General features: G+C 43.5%; 1 protein-coding gene across 1 annotated transcript in view; it reads right to left on the bottom strand.

Moving 5' to 3' along the window:
* Positions 1-13893, bottom strand: part of ADAMTS19 (ADAM metallopeptidase with thrombospondin type 1 motif 19) — a 274323-nt gene extending 260430 nt beyond the window's left edge. The window contains exons 1-2 of the mRNA XM_007056790.4: positions 12951-13893; positions 10207-10820 (exon numbers count right to left, since the gene is read on the bottom strand). Coding sequence (XP_007056852.3) covers positions 10207-10820; positions 12951-13035 — 699 coding nt within the window. The 5' untranslated portion in view covers positions 13036-13893. The remainder of the gene's footprint in view (positions 1-10206; positions 10821-12950) is intronic.
* Between the last annotated feature and the right edge of the window lie 475 nt (positions 13894-14368).

Here is a 14368-nt window from a genome sequence, read left to right as displayed (position 1 = left end):
CTTAAGAGAGTTTTAAAGTGGGAGACAAGGTGACATTTTAAATGCCGACACTGAAAAGAAGACAGAGAACATTTCAAAAGTTGTACAGAGGATCTTTAATAATTGTGAGTTAGGTGGCTGGACTGTCCGCAACACTCATAAGGCTCAATCTGACCCCCCTTGGAGTCAAGGTTTAAAATTTACAAAAGAGCCTATGTGAGTGACTTTCAATTGGAGTTAGGTGCCTAACTGGCTTAGGTACTTTAGTAAATCCCACTAGATGCCCATCTGCATCTTTAGGCATCTAAATATCTTTGTAAAACTTGGCCTTTAGGCACACAGAAATCTAAGTCTGCTTGAAAGTCATTAGAATTTAGAGACCTATGTGCCTATATCAATTTTGAAAATAGGATTTAGGCTCCTAAGTCACATACGCACTTTTACAAATTTTACTCAAGGCCTTTTTTGTACTTTCTATGAAGATTCTGTATCTTTTCTAGCTATTCATTTCTAGAAACCATAAATTAAGCAACTTCAAAAGTATCATGTAAACTGTGTAGATATTGTATACATTACAGATGAAAAAAGCTAAATCAGCAAGAAAAAAGCAAGCTGTTAAAAGTCCACTTTATAGTGTGACAATGGCTTATGAACATTTATAGGACATGTACCAAAGCACTTGAGGATGATGCACTGTAATGGCATGTCCAAACACCACAATGGGTCTGAAAGGATTAAAGAACAATATTGGGCCCTGGTAGCCCTGCCCCTCCAATCATGGGAGCATGCTCCAACTGGACAAGAAGCTTAAAAAGGGAGCAAAGGGAAACAATCCCATAGTTGTGATCCCCGTTCCAGACGATGTTGTGGTATCCTCTCACACCGAGGATACCCCTCCGGGGGAGAGAACTCCAGCTATTTGGAAGAGACGGGTATTAGTAATGGGCAATTCGATCATTAGAAACATAGATAGCTGGGTTTGTGATGACCAGGAGAACCGCATGGTGACTTTCCTGCCTGGTGCAAAGGTTGCAGATCTCTCGAGACATCTAGATAGACTTATGTGCTGGGGAGGAGTTGGTGGTCGTGGTACATGTAGGTACCAATGACATAGGGAAAGATAGGAGAGAGGTCCTGCAGGCCAAATTTAAGCTGCTAGGTAAGAGATTGAAGTCCAGGACCTCCATGGTAGCATTCTCTGAGATGCTCCCAGTTTCATGTGCAGGGCCAGTTAGACAGGCAGAACTGCAGAGTCTCAATGAGTGGATGAGACAATGGTGTAAGGAGGAGGGGTTTAGATTTATTAGGAACTGGGGAAACTTTTGGGAAAGGGGGAGCCTATACAGGAAGGATGAACTCCACCTAAACCAAAATGGAACCAGATTGCTGGCACTTAACATTAAAAAGGTCGTAGAGCAGTTTTTAAATGAAGGTCTGGGGGAAAGCCGTCAGGTGCAGAGGAGCACATGGTTCAGACATCCCTTAGGGGAGGATCTATTAATAGAGAATCTCTATGTCCTAGTGAGGACAAGAGGATGGAAAATGATAAAATACAGGCAGGGTCTGTAACAGTCAAATGAAAAAGAGTCCCATTCAATTACATCGTGTAATGGCAGACAGCTAAAAGGAGACAAGTTTTTTTAAGTGCTTATATACCAATGCTAGAAGTCTAAATAATAAAATGGGTGAACTAGAGTGTCTCATATTAAATGAGGATATTGATCTAATAAGCATCACAGAAACTTGTGGAATGAGGATAATCAATGGGATACAGTAATACCAGGGTACAAAATATATCGAAAGGACAGAACAGGTCGTGCTGGTGCAGGAGTGGCATTATATGTGAAAGAAAGTGTAGAATCAAATGAAGTAAAAATCATAAATGAATCAAACTGTACCATAGAATCTCTATGGATAGAAACTCCATGCTCTAATAATAAGAATATAGCAGTAGGGATATATTACTGACCATCTGACCAGGATGGTGATAGTGACTGTGAAATGCTCAGGAAGAGTAGAGAGGCTATTAAAATAAAAAACTCAATAATAATAATAATGGGGGGGTTCAATTATCCCTATGTTGACTGGGTACATGTCACCTCAGGACGGGATGCAGAGATAAAGTTTCTTGACACCTTAAATGACTGCTTCTTGGAGCAGCTTGTCCTGGAACCCACCAGAGGTGAAGCAATTCTTGATTAGTCCTAAGTGGAGCACAGGATCTGATCCAAGAGGTGAATATAGCTGGACCGCTTGGTAATAGTGACCATAATATAATTAAATTGAATATCCCTGTGGCAGGAAAACACACCACAGCGGCCCAGCATTGTAGCATTTAATTTCAGAAAGGGGAACTACACAAAAATGAGGTTAGTTAAACGGAAATTAAAGGGTACAGTACCAAAAACCGAAATCTCTGCAAGCTACGTGGAAACTTTTTAAAGACACCATAATAGAGGCTCAACTTAAATGTATACACCCAAATTAAAAAACATAATAAGAGAACCGAAAAAGAGCCACCGTGCCTAAACAACAAAGTAAAAGCACCAGTGAGAGGCAAAAAGGTATCCTTTAAAAAGTGGAAGTTAAATCCTAGTGAGGTAAATAGAAAGGAGCATAAACACTGGCTAATGAAATATAAAAATACAATTAGGAAGGCCAAAAAACAGAACTCAAGGAACAGTTAGCCAAAGACTCAAAAAGTAATAGCAAATTTTTTTTAAGGACGTCAGAAGCAGGAAGGTAGGAAGCCTGCTAAACAACCAGTGGGGCCACTGGACGATCGAGGTGCTAAAGGAGCACTCAATGAGGATAAGGCCATTGCGGAGAAACTCAATGAATTCTTTGCATTGGTCTTCACGGCTGAGGATCTGAGGGAGATTCCCAAACCTGAGCCATTCTTTTTAGGTGACAGATCTGAGGAACTATCCCAGACTGAGGTGTCATTAAAGGAGGTTTTGGAACAAATTGATAAACAGTAATAAGTCATCAGGACCAGATGGTATTCACCCAAGCATTCTGAAGGAACTCAAATGTGCATTGCTGAACTACTAACTATAGTCTGTAACCCATCATTTAGATTAGCTTCTGTACCAAATGATTGGAGAATAGCTAATGTGACGCCAATTTTTAAAAGGGGCTCCAGTGGTGATCCCGGCAATTACAGGCCTTTAGTACTGAGCAAACTGGTTGAAACTATAGTAAAGAACAAAACTGTCAGTCACATAGATGAACACAATTTCTTGGTGAAGAGTCAACATGGATTTTGTAAAGGAAAATCATGCCTCACCAATCTACTAGAATTCTTTGAGGGGGTCAACAAGCATGTGGACAAGCGGGATCCAGTGAATATAGTGTACTTAGATTTCAGAAAGCCTTTGACAAGGTCCCTCCCCAAAGGCTCTTAAGCAAAGTAAGCTGTCATGGGATAAGAGGGAAGGTCCTCCTATGGATTGATAACTGGTTAACAGATAGGAAACGCAGGGTAGGAATAAATGATCAGTTTTCAGACTGGAGAGAGGCAAATTCTGATGTCTCCCGGGGTCAGTACTGGCCCAGTCCTAATCAACATATTCATAAATGATCTGGAAAAAGGGTTGAACAGTGAGGTGGCAAAATTTACAGATGACACAAAATTACTCAAGGTAGTTAAGTCCCAGGCAGACTGTGAAGAGCTACAAAAGGATCTCTCCTATTAGCCAGGATGGGCAGGAATGGGGTCCCTAGCCTTTGTTTGCCAGAAGCTGGGAATGAGTGACAGGGGATGGATCACTTGATGATTACCTGTTCTGTTCATTCCCTCTGGGGCACCTGACACTGGCCACTGTCGGAAAACCAGATACTGGGCTAGATGGACCCTTGGTCTGACCCAGTAGGGTCATTCTTACGTTCTTATGAGTGCCTCAGCTCAGCAGGGAGGAGGAAGGGAGAACTACGCTGAAGGCTCCTGAATAAGGGTGTAAGGAATAGGTCTTCATGTTCAGCCTGGTTGGGGATGAAGGTTTAGTTGTTTTTTCTTTTGCTATCTTATACTGGACTTGGAGCCGAGAGGCACAACAGACGGTAGGAAGTGACCCAGGAGGGTAACTCCGAGGACACTCCAAGGTGCCGGACCCTGATTGGCTCTCACAGGGCCCTGGGTTGGAGCCCAGTGAAGTGGGAGGGCTGGGCTCCCATACCAATTGCCCCTGCTGCAGGAGGTGCATGTGCCACATTCCCACCCCACTCACTTTTCTCGTAAGGAGAGGGCAAGGACACTGAGAACACAAAGTGAAACAAAGTCAATACAAGGGTGAAGAATTGGACTAAAAAGCTGTCCTGCTGAAGGGCGAGGCTGTCTACTGGATGTGCTACCCACTAGACCACCTGGCCCTCTGACAGCCCTGTTGTATGCACATGCACACACAACTAAGACTAAAATAAAGGCCAACACTAACAAAGCATTCCAACATCCCAACAGGTTGTGGACAGTGAAGTGAAACCCTAGATGTCTGTCCTCTCAACATTCCTCAAACTTACTGAAACAGTGAAAGCTCAGAATTGAGATTGATCCGTCAGGAAGGCTCTTGTCCCCCCTCCCAAACAACTGCTGCTCAGTGCAATAGAGAGCAAAAAAAAACATGGACAAGCAGCAGTGGAGCTGGAGCACTGCAGAGGGAAAGATGAGACACTTCCCAGGCCCTTGAATGCTCCTCCTTTCCCCTGCCAAATAAATAAATGACACACAAAAACAAACAGTATAATCAGGGCCAAAGGTAGGGAAAAGACCTACACTAATTAACGTGCCATCTTCTCTCAAGGGCTGTAGGAAGTAATGTTTCTTGAAGCAACCAGCATTAACTCCCATGACATGTACCATGACTCTCGCTCATGAAGGATCATGGAGATGGACCTAAAGCCAATGTGGTAGTCAGGATGTAATAGTTAATAAGGGGTATTTAAATGTAAATAGTACTCATATTTTGCACTTATTCAGTAACTTGAACCCAAGATAAGGTATGCATTAAGCCACACAAACACTTTTGGGAATAGGTATTAATCCCAACACTACAGTGTAGAAGTTAGTCTCCAAATTTAGCACCAATAACTTTTCAAAGGGCAATTCAATATTCTATGACTTTTCATAGTATAACATTTACCAGCTTTTGCAGAGTTTCCCTAGCTAAACAATCACAGTGCCCAAAATGCCAGACTTATACAAACTTATACAAACACACACACACAGAATGATAACATTTCAGACATAAGCTACATTTGGATTTTAAAATTAAACATATTAAGAGTGAAGAATTAAGTGTTATTGCTCTTATTCAAGATAACTTAAAATTTCACCAAGATTAGCAGACAAAAATGATCATATCCATCATCTAATTCTATTCTCCAACATGGCCTGCCTAACTCAGCAACCACACCCAGCACAGAGATGCCTGGGAGCCAGGAAGCAGGCTGGCCAACAGGAGGCATAGGGGTAGCAGTTCTGGGGTAGTACAAGAGCCAATCTTGGCTCTGGGGAGGAATGGACATTAAATCCAGGAAGAGAAAAGAAGGGTGTGAAGGTGAGCAATGTTGTGTAGGGGAATCCAGCCTGCACACATCATCGTCTTTGTGCATACATCTGGGCTCTCCATAGTGCTGTACCTGGTATGCAAGACCAGTGGCACCCACAGCCATTATTCACATTACGCACAAAGTATATCACGGGCAGGGGCATGTCTGCCTGGAGGTGGGGGCAAAAGGGGCAGTTTGCCCCAGACCGTTTGAGAGGGCCACAAAACTAAGTGGCATTTCAACCTACCAAACTGGGTCACAACACCGCCCACTGAAATTTGGCCCAGTGACCCTTCATCACACTGGAGGGGATCCAGGCCAAACCTGAGTGGCACCATGCTAAGTTAAAGTGACAGTGATTCAGTTGTGTGTACCATGTGAAAAATGTCTGGGGGCACCTCTGTGCCAGACCTCACAGTGCCCAAATGCAAAACCCATTTCTTCAACTTAACTTTTTCTCATTAGCCCATCACAAACATACACATAATCAACCTGATCTACTTAAATGCACAAATAATTATTTAAAAATATCTCCAACATTACAACTTTTTCCTGCAGAAAGAGTGAGAGTTTATGTAACACATTTAGTTTTGTTACTCTAATTTACTGGAAGATAGATAAAACGGTGCAGTGGGCCACATAAGTAAGAAAGATAGGTAGTTTAGAAAGAGGACTGGAAAAAAGCTAATGTATCACTTTTCTTTTTTTCTTTTTCTTTTTTTTTTTTTTTTGAAAGAGTTAAAAAAAGAATGTCCCAGGTAACTATAGACCAATTAGCTAAATTTCAATCCTGGGCAAATTCATTGCATTGAATGCAATCAGAAAATAATTAAAAGATTATAGTAATATAATTACTACCAGTCAACATGGTTTTATGAAAAACAGGTTTTGTCAAATAAACTCAGAACCGTTTTCTGATGAGATTACAAGATTGACATAATATATTTCAACTTCTGAAAGGCTTTGACTTAGTATAACACGGTGTTCCAATAAAAAATAACACTATACAAAATGTAGCATATATTAAATGGATTAAAAACTGGCTAATTGATAGAACTGAAAAAGTAATTGTTAATGGGAAATCATCATCAAATGATAGTGTTTCTAGTGGTGTCCTGTTCATGCACAATAATATTCAATGTCTTTATCATTATGCTTTCTTCTTAAAAATCATTCGCAGGGAAAAGACTAGATGGAAGTTGAAGATGGACAAATTTAGAATGGAAATAAGGCAACATTTTTAATGGTGAAGGTATTTATCATTAGAACAATTTACCAAGGGTTCTGGTGGATTTTTCATCACTTAAACTCTTTAAATCAAGATTGGATGTCTTCCTAAAAGAGATGCTCTAGTTCAACCAGATGTTATGGGTTTGATGCAGGAAACCTCACTGGGTGAAATCCTATAGCCTGTGGTATGTAGGAGATCAGCCTACTCTCCGTGATAATAATGGCCCCTTTCTGGCCTTAACATCTATGAATATGTAAATAACAACTCTTGGTGTACCTGGAAGCAGCACCTGGGAAGCCACTGCCAGGGTGTGAGGCAGAACTATTAATGTGTATTGAGATCCAAGGTGTTCATCTAGTCCCCTCTCCCATCTCCACACCCCCATGCACTCCTATCTAATTCTCCCTATTCATGTCTGCCCCCAACCCTTCAAGAGATTGACACTGATTTTTCAGGGAGAGTATGGGAAAGGCCATCCAGCCCAGCTGCTACTGCTCCCCCTTACGCTTATGCTCCTCTCTTGCATCCAGTCCCTCATTCATGCCTCACCCCATAACCTCCTTTGGAGGTATTAATCCTTCTCAACTGTAATATCAATGGGATGGACCTACTCAGGCCTATCAAACTATGGCTGTCCTCTGCTGAGACACTGGAGATTCACTAGAAAGAGAAGCTACCACGGGAGCAGAGGGGATGGTGGAAGGAAGCTTCAGTACCAGAAGGAGGGAGCAGAGGCTGAGAAAGGAAATTGGTAAGTGGTGTGTAGATGGGGTGTTAAGTGACTTAACTACTCATCGCCTTGCTTTTTATGATTTGTATTAGTAGGATATGCATTCTAGCAACTTTCACTCAAAGTTCACAAGGGTTTTGTGGGAAGAATATATATACACATACTAAAAAGGAAGGAACTTCAAGTTACATTGTCTCTAAAATTAGTTTTTACCAAACCAGAAGGAAAATACAGAATGCATTATAACTGAAATAGCTTTATAATGAAATACTTGTAGAGTCAAGTTTCACTGTAGTTTACAAGTTAAAACAGAAAGTGAAGTTTAAAATATCTTGACTATTTTTGGTGAGGAAAGCATGAAGGCATAGGAGGGAAATAGCAATCCTTATGCTGTATTATGCAAATGAAAGGATTCTTGGAAAATGAACAATGATTCACATGTGTAATAGGGGACAAATGGTGACCGAACAGAGAACTGCATTTTTAAGCCAACTTGTTATTACCATGTTGTGCAAATTTTAACAATGAGCCTGATTTAGCAACACTTACAGGAGGAAGCCTTGCTTACCTGAGTAGTCTCACTGCGAACTATGGGGCTACTTAGGTAAGGATTACTCACATGAATAAAGTTTTCAAGATCACATACTGTTTACTGAAGACCTAGGGCTTTCTACACTACCCACTAGATCGGCGGGCAGCGATCGATCCAGTGGGGGTCAATTTATTGCATCTAGTATAGACGTGATAAATCAACCCTGAGCGCTCTCCCGTTAACTCCGGTACTCCACCAGAATGAGAAGCGCAAGCGGAGTCGACTGGAGAGAGTCCACTGTCGACTTACCACAGTGAAGACACCGCAGTAAGTAGATCTAAGTATGTCGACTCATAGGCGCCGACTTCCCCTCTTTCCCATGGGTGCTCGACCCCCCTCTAACCGCGGCCTGACCCCCAGTCTACCCCTTCCATGAGGCCCCGCCAATGCATTGACTTCAGCTACACTATTCACGTAGCTGAAGTTGTATATCTTAGATTGACCCCACGTGGTAGTGTAGACAAGACCCTAGAAAAAGGATTGACAATTCAGCAGCATTTATCTGAACAAGCACATGATCTGAGTGCTTGCATGCTTAGTCTATGCATACATTCAAGGATAAACTGAAACACCTGTGAAAAGTACAGTTAGTATGAATACTATTGCTCCTAAATCAAATGCATTTTCAGAGTATTAAAAGCCTACTGATGGCTTTCAGATCACCATCAATTGACTTTGAGAATGTTCCTCCCCAATTAATTCCGCTATTGTACTTCGGAAAATCTGACAAAATATCATTAATTAGATTCCAACCACTTAGAACTGTGTGAAACTTGGCAGTTTTACTCTGCATAAGTGCATGCAACTATTTTATTTGGTATCAATCCAAATAAATTCCCCCATCAGTTTCAGTTTGAGTTTTGTGTTTGAACAAATCCAAACAAGCTAAGTAAAATGCAGTCACGTTCCCTACATTTCACATGGTTTCACATCATGACAATGCAAAAACTGCTAATTGTGCATGAAAAGTTGGCAAACCTCAGAGAGTCTATCATGGATCTGGTTTGATAGGTAACTTTGGAATGAATCCAATGAGTTTTGTATAGCTGTGCTATAGTTGCATGGATTGTCAGCCATCAAGCCACAAAAACAGGCAGTTTCGATATTGCTGACTCACTTCATCAGCATCTCTGTTTTTATTCCACATTTTGTAAAGTGATGCAGGCGTGTACATTTATGATGCTCTATAAAGGCCCTATAATGAGAATAATAATTGCTTTTGTTTTAAATCCGGCCAGGGTTTTACATCATCCCAGCTGCCTGAAGTCCCTCCACCCTCCCCTAGGTATCCTGGGATTCCAGTTCATCAGAAGCATCACTGCTGTTGTCAATGGGCCTGGTTCTGATCTCACATTGGTGTAAATTAGGAGGTCACTAAATTCACATCATATAAAAACAATGTCACTGAGAGGTCCAATGTCTCTAAAATGAAACTCACCACAATGATTTGACTGTGTTAACATTTCTACTGCACACATATTCATTATGTATTTTTATGGGCAGAAATAAGGAAAGAAGAGGGTGCATTCCTAGTAATGCCAGGTATGGGGATGAGGACAGAGGGGCATAAGAAGGGGAATGGGACAAGGAAAAGACGAAGAGGAATGAGGATACAAGATATGGAGTATCAGTATAAATATAAGGATGTAGAAGAGGATGGGATTAGAGATGGGGAAGAACAAGATAGGGAAGAGGAGGCCAGGGATGAGATAAGGTTGAAAAGTAGGTTTATGGATGCCACTGGGGGAAGGAGGATGGGCGAGCATGGGGATAAGTTTGGAAATAGATTAAGGAACAGGCTAGGATTAAGGAGAGGGATGAGCAGGAGATGGAGAAAGAAGAGTATAAGGAGACGAATAAGATTAGGAAGCAGGGGGAATGGGATTGGGAAGCAGAACAGACACAGAGGTGGGATGATCAGGACAAAGATTGAATAGGACTGGATGGAATATGTGGAGGGGACTGGGATTAGGGATGAGGTGACGAATAGAGTGGAATTCAGCAGGATAGGGATGGAATGTGAGAGAAGGCTATAGGAGCAGGATGGGAATAGGAAGGAGGATGAGACAGTGATGGGACTGGAATGGGAATGTGGATGTTACTGCCTGCATGCAGGGCCTGCCTTACCAATCCAACGCAGGTACTGAAAGAAGCGAAGGAGCCTGGGTAACGAAGCACAGTGCCACTGTAGTAACAGGCTCTCTCAGGCTGAGAATGGACAGCACCTGCGGGGCTTTTCCCCTCACCCCTGAGCCGCTCCTCCACTGCAAAGCCAGGTGCCAAGAAGCGGCTGTCCCTCTTGAGCAACAGGTAGAGCTCCCGGGCAAAGGCCGGGATCCTCAGCAACACCTCATCCCCATCCTCTGATGGTGGTGGCGGTGGTGGGGAAGGTGGCGGCGGTAACTGAGAAGCAGCGCCAGATCCCTGAGGATGGGGAGACCAATGATAGAATTCCTGAGACTCGTATTCATCCTCCGCATCCTCCTCCTCTGCTACCTCCCCAGCTGGCTGTGGTTGTCTGTCTACTGGGGAGGAGACCGAGCGGACCTCGCGGGAGCTGCCTGCCACCTGGCTAGGTGTAGCAGGAGCACTGGTGCTGCTGCTGCTGCTGTTTCCACAGCTGGGATCAGTACTGCAGCTGCCTCCACCACCACTGCCTCCAGCAGGCTCCTGCTGGCCTCTGCTCCACAGTGCTGGGAAGATGATCTCCCACTCCTCAGAGTCTCCTGATGCATGCAGACCTGCAGGAAAGCCAGACAAATAACAGCATATGCCACAAAATAGTGCTGCACATGCCACAGCATACCACTCATGCCAGTGAACACACATATATGCCAATATCCCCTGACTACACCCACTGCTCCTAATCAACAAATGCATCACACAAAGTACACCCTTGTCCCATTCCCCCTCACCCCAATGTACCTCCCCCACAATATGTTTACTTGCAGTATATTAGTCAGCCACTAGATGTCTCTGTGCTGTTTACGAGTTCTAGACAGGAACTGTGGTCCCTGGTAAACACTGGAGATAAGCTGGAACCCGAACTGTGTGGGAACTATTGTTTGTGTCTGTAGTTGCTCCCTTTAATAAACACCTCCTATATAAAACTAGAGCTGGACAAAAAAAAAATGGCATTTAGAAAATAAGTGTCAAAAGTTCCATGAAAATTTTATCCTGTTTTTCAGCCAACATAGAACTGGTCAACAAATTTGCTATTTCAATGAAACAAATGGGAGAAAAATGTCATGAACATTTTGACATGTATTTGATGAGCTCTGTTTAAGACTAACTGTGATTCTATATATCATTACAACACATCACAGCCAAATGCACATGCTTACAACACATGTGCATGCACACATACATGCAACAATAAAACCTCCATCATTATCAAAGAATATTAATGATTTATTATTTTATGATTAATGATTTTATTATTAGTGATATGTGTATATGATATATAAATTATCACAATGCATGAAATACTCAACACAACAACACATTCAGCTGAATCTGTGGGTACGTTATGTGTGTACACATATACATTCTAGTCAGGGGTTCTCACAACAAATTTTTTGTTGGCCTCGACATGCAGCCACCAACTCTTGCTGGTCGCTGCGCTGACAGTATTTCTTAAAATACTTAATTAACTTTATGAAAAACAAATATATATGCACATGCAATATCCAAATCATTATAATTTATTGACTCTTTTTGCAGACTGAATAATAAAAATAATGTACAGTTGTCTCTTTTTTAGAGGACCTAAACAGAATAGAAACACAAATAACGTGCGCTGCAGGTTCTTGTCTTTTTTGCTGTTGCTTCTTTTCCTTTTTTTGGTTGCTTTTTTAAAAAGACTTGCAAGCTATTAAGTCTGCTGCTGTGAAAAGTGATATTAACAAACATACAAATATCACTTTTCACAGCAGCAGCAGACTTACTCAGTCCTGGCAAGCCAGGGGACAAATTAAGCCTTGGATGGGGAGGTCGGTAGGGGGGAAGTAGGGAACGGGGTGGGAGGAATGCATGATGGACCAGTGGAGGCAGTGGGGGACTAGGGGCAACGGGGGCTGAGCTCTGCAGACAGGCATTGGAGCCCTGTGGCCAGAGCCTGCTGCCTGCCACCCCAGGGCTGGAGCCCAACCCTACATCCCCAGGAAGGTGCGGAACTCACTAGCTCCTCCTCCTCCAGCATGTGTGGCTCCAGAGGGGGTCAGGGTCCACCCCCTGCTGGTGGCCCTCAGGGACTGATCACTGCTTTGCCCCTCCCTCACCCCCTCTCCATCACTCTTCAGGAGGATGTAGCTGCAAGAAAAAGCCACTGGTGGCCGCATGTGGCCACGGTGGCCACATTTGAGAAATGCTTAAGATATACTTAACCTTGCCTCACCCGCAGGGGGATGGACTAGATAACTTCTTGAGGTCCCTTCCAGCACTACATGTTTATGATTCTATGAATCTCTCTATGTGTGGATATTTTATATTACATATTTATATATAATTATTCATAAATTGTAGATAGATACACTATGAATAATGTTCTACTCGTGTATATACACATATTATGAATACTAGTATACACACAGATAAATATTATGAATACTATGTAATACACACACATACTATAACCATTATATACGTGGGAAATCACTCTGTGCCATATGATCATCTATACATATGTTATTGATATATATGCTACCAGATCCTGCATACAATACTGATTAGTTGCAAAGTAACATGTACAGGTTGGCTACAAATAAGAAAAGAAAGCAACAGTAACATGCTGGACCACTGATTTTCCCCTTCTATTAATCCCATGCTATGGAAAGTACAGAAATGAGCGCCAAAGAAAGGGATAATTTTACCTGAAATGATCCCATTTGATAGGAAACACAGCTGATAAAAAACGCAGCAAATGTGGCTCAGTCGCATCCCCGTTTTCTTCTCCATCCACTTCACTGTCCCAAACACACCGAGGGAGCAGCCTATTCACACTCTTTATTTATTCCTGTTTATTAGCTTCTGTTGCTGCTGCCTGTCCTGAATGGGTTGTGCCCTGAACTGCCCCAGTTCTTTGTATGGTTGTGGGTTGCAAGTTGCTGCCTCTTCACAGGGTTTATGTCCGAGTTTGTGGGAGGCAGGGAAGAAGGGAGGGGGGAGAAGTGGAGCGGTATTAAAATTTGCAGCAGCTCCCTGGTGGATTATCTGATGAGTCTATTGTCTGATTTACAGGAGGCAGCCGGAGGAGAAGGGAGAGCCGGAGTCCGGCAGAGTGAAACCACCTCAAAGCCAGCAGAGAAGCAGAGGCCAGCTGGAGAGTCGCGAGGGTGCCCTAGAAAGGAGAGGCAGCAGCACACGCAGAAGCAGAGAAGGAGGGAGAGAGTTATCCGTGCGCAGAGCGTGTCACCCTGCACAGCTGTAAGGGGGGATAGCGGTGGACAAGCGGCGAGAAGGCGAGAGCAGTAAAGGCAGCACCCGGAGAAGAGGAGGCAGCGTGTGCCCCGGCTCTGGTCACTGCGCTCTGCGACCAGGCGGCTGCGAACTCTCCCTGGTGGGGGGGCGGCGGATTAAGGGGAAGGGGGGGATCCCCCAAACTCCTGCAGCTTGCTCCCGATTGGTTGCTCTGGCCAGCGCTATTTGCATGCCCCCAAGCCAGAGGTACAGCAGGCAGGTATAACCCCGGCCTCCCGCTGCTGCTCCAGTGTGAACAGCCGGGGGGGTGGGGGGAGCTGCTGCTGAGTCTGGGCACAATGCTGCAATCCAAGCGATTTTCCAAACGCCTTTGAGTTGCGTTTCAGTGTTAAGGCAAGGAGCGGGAAGATAATGCAATTAGTCACGGGATTCTCCAGGGCTTCCACACACAGCCTGTGCCTCAGCCCAGCCCCCCTCCTCCCTGCTGCCCGTCACACACCCACACAGGACCGTGCATACTCCTATACCCACACATCCTAGTCCAGTCACACAACCTTCTAACACAAGACACACGTAGTCTATATATCGACACACCCCAGAACACCCTCACTATACATTTTACACACACACACACACCACATTGTAAATAAACACAAATTATACCCTGTCTAGGACAACACAAGCACACTATACACACAGAGTAATACACATCGTGTCCTATATACACAACCCCTATGTGAACACACACACACACACACAGAAAAACTCACACCACATCCTATACTTACAAAGTAACATGCACAAACACACTCGACTACACTACACATACACTAAACACCTTTTTAAAAGGGATCCCTTCTCTCCCCCTGCC

The sequence above is a fragment of the Chelonia mydas genome, chromosome 5 (genome assembly GCF_015237465.2).
Source record: "Chelonia mydas isolate rCheMyd1 chromosome 5, rCheMyd1.pri.v2, whole genome shotgun sequence".
Taxonomy (NCBI): domain Eukaryota; kingdom Metazoa; phylum Chordata; order Testudines; family Cheloniidae; genus Chelonia; species Chelonia mydas.
Note: the sequence above shows the minus strand (reverse complement) of the source record. Positions and strands in the feature narration are given on the sequence as shown.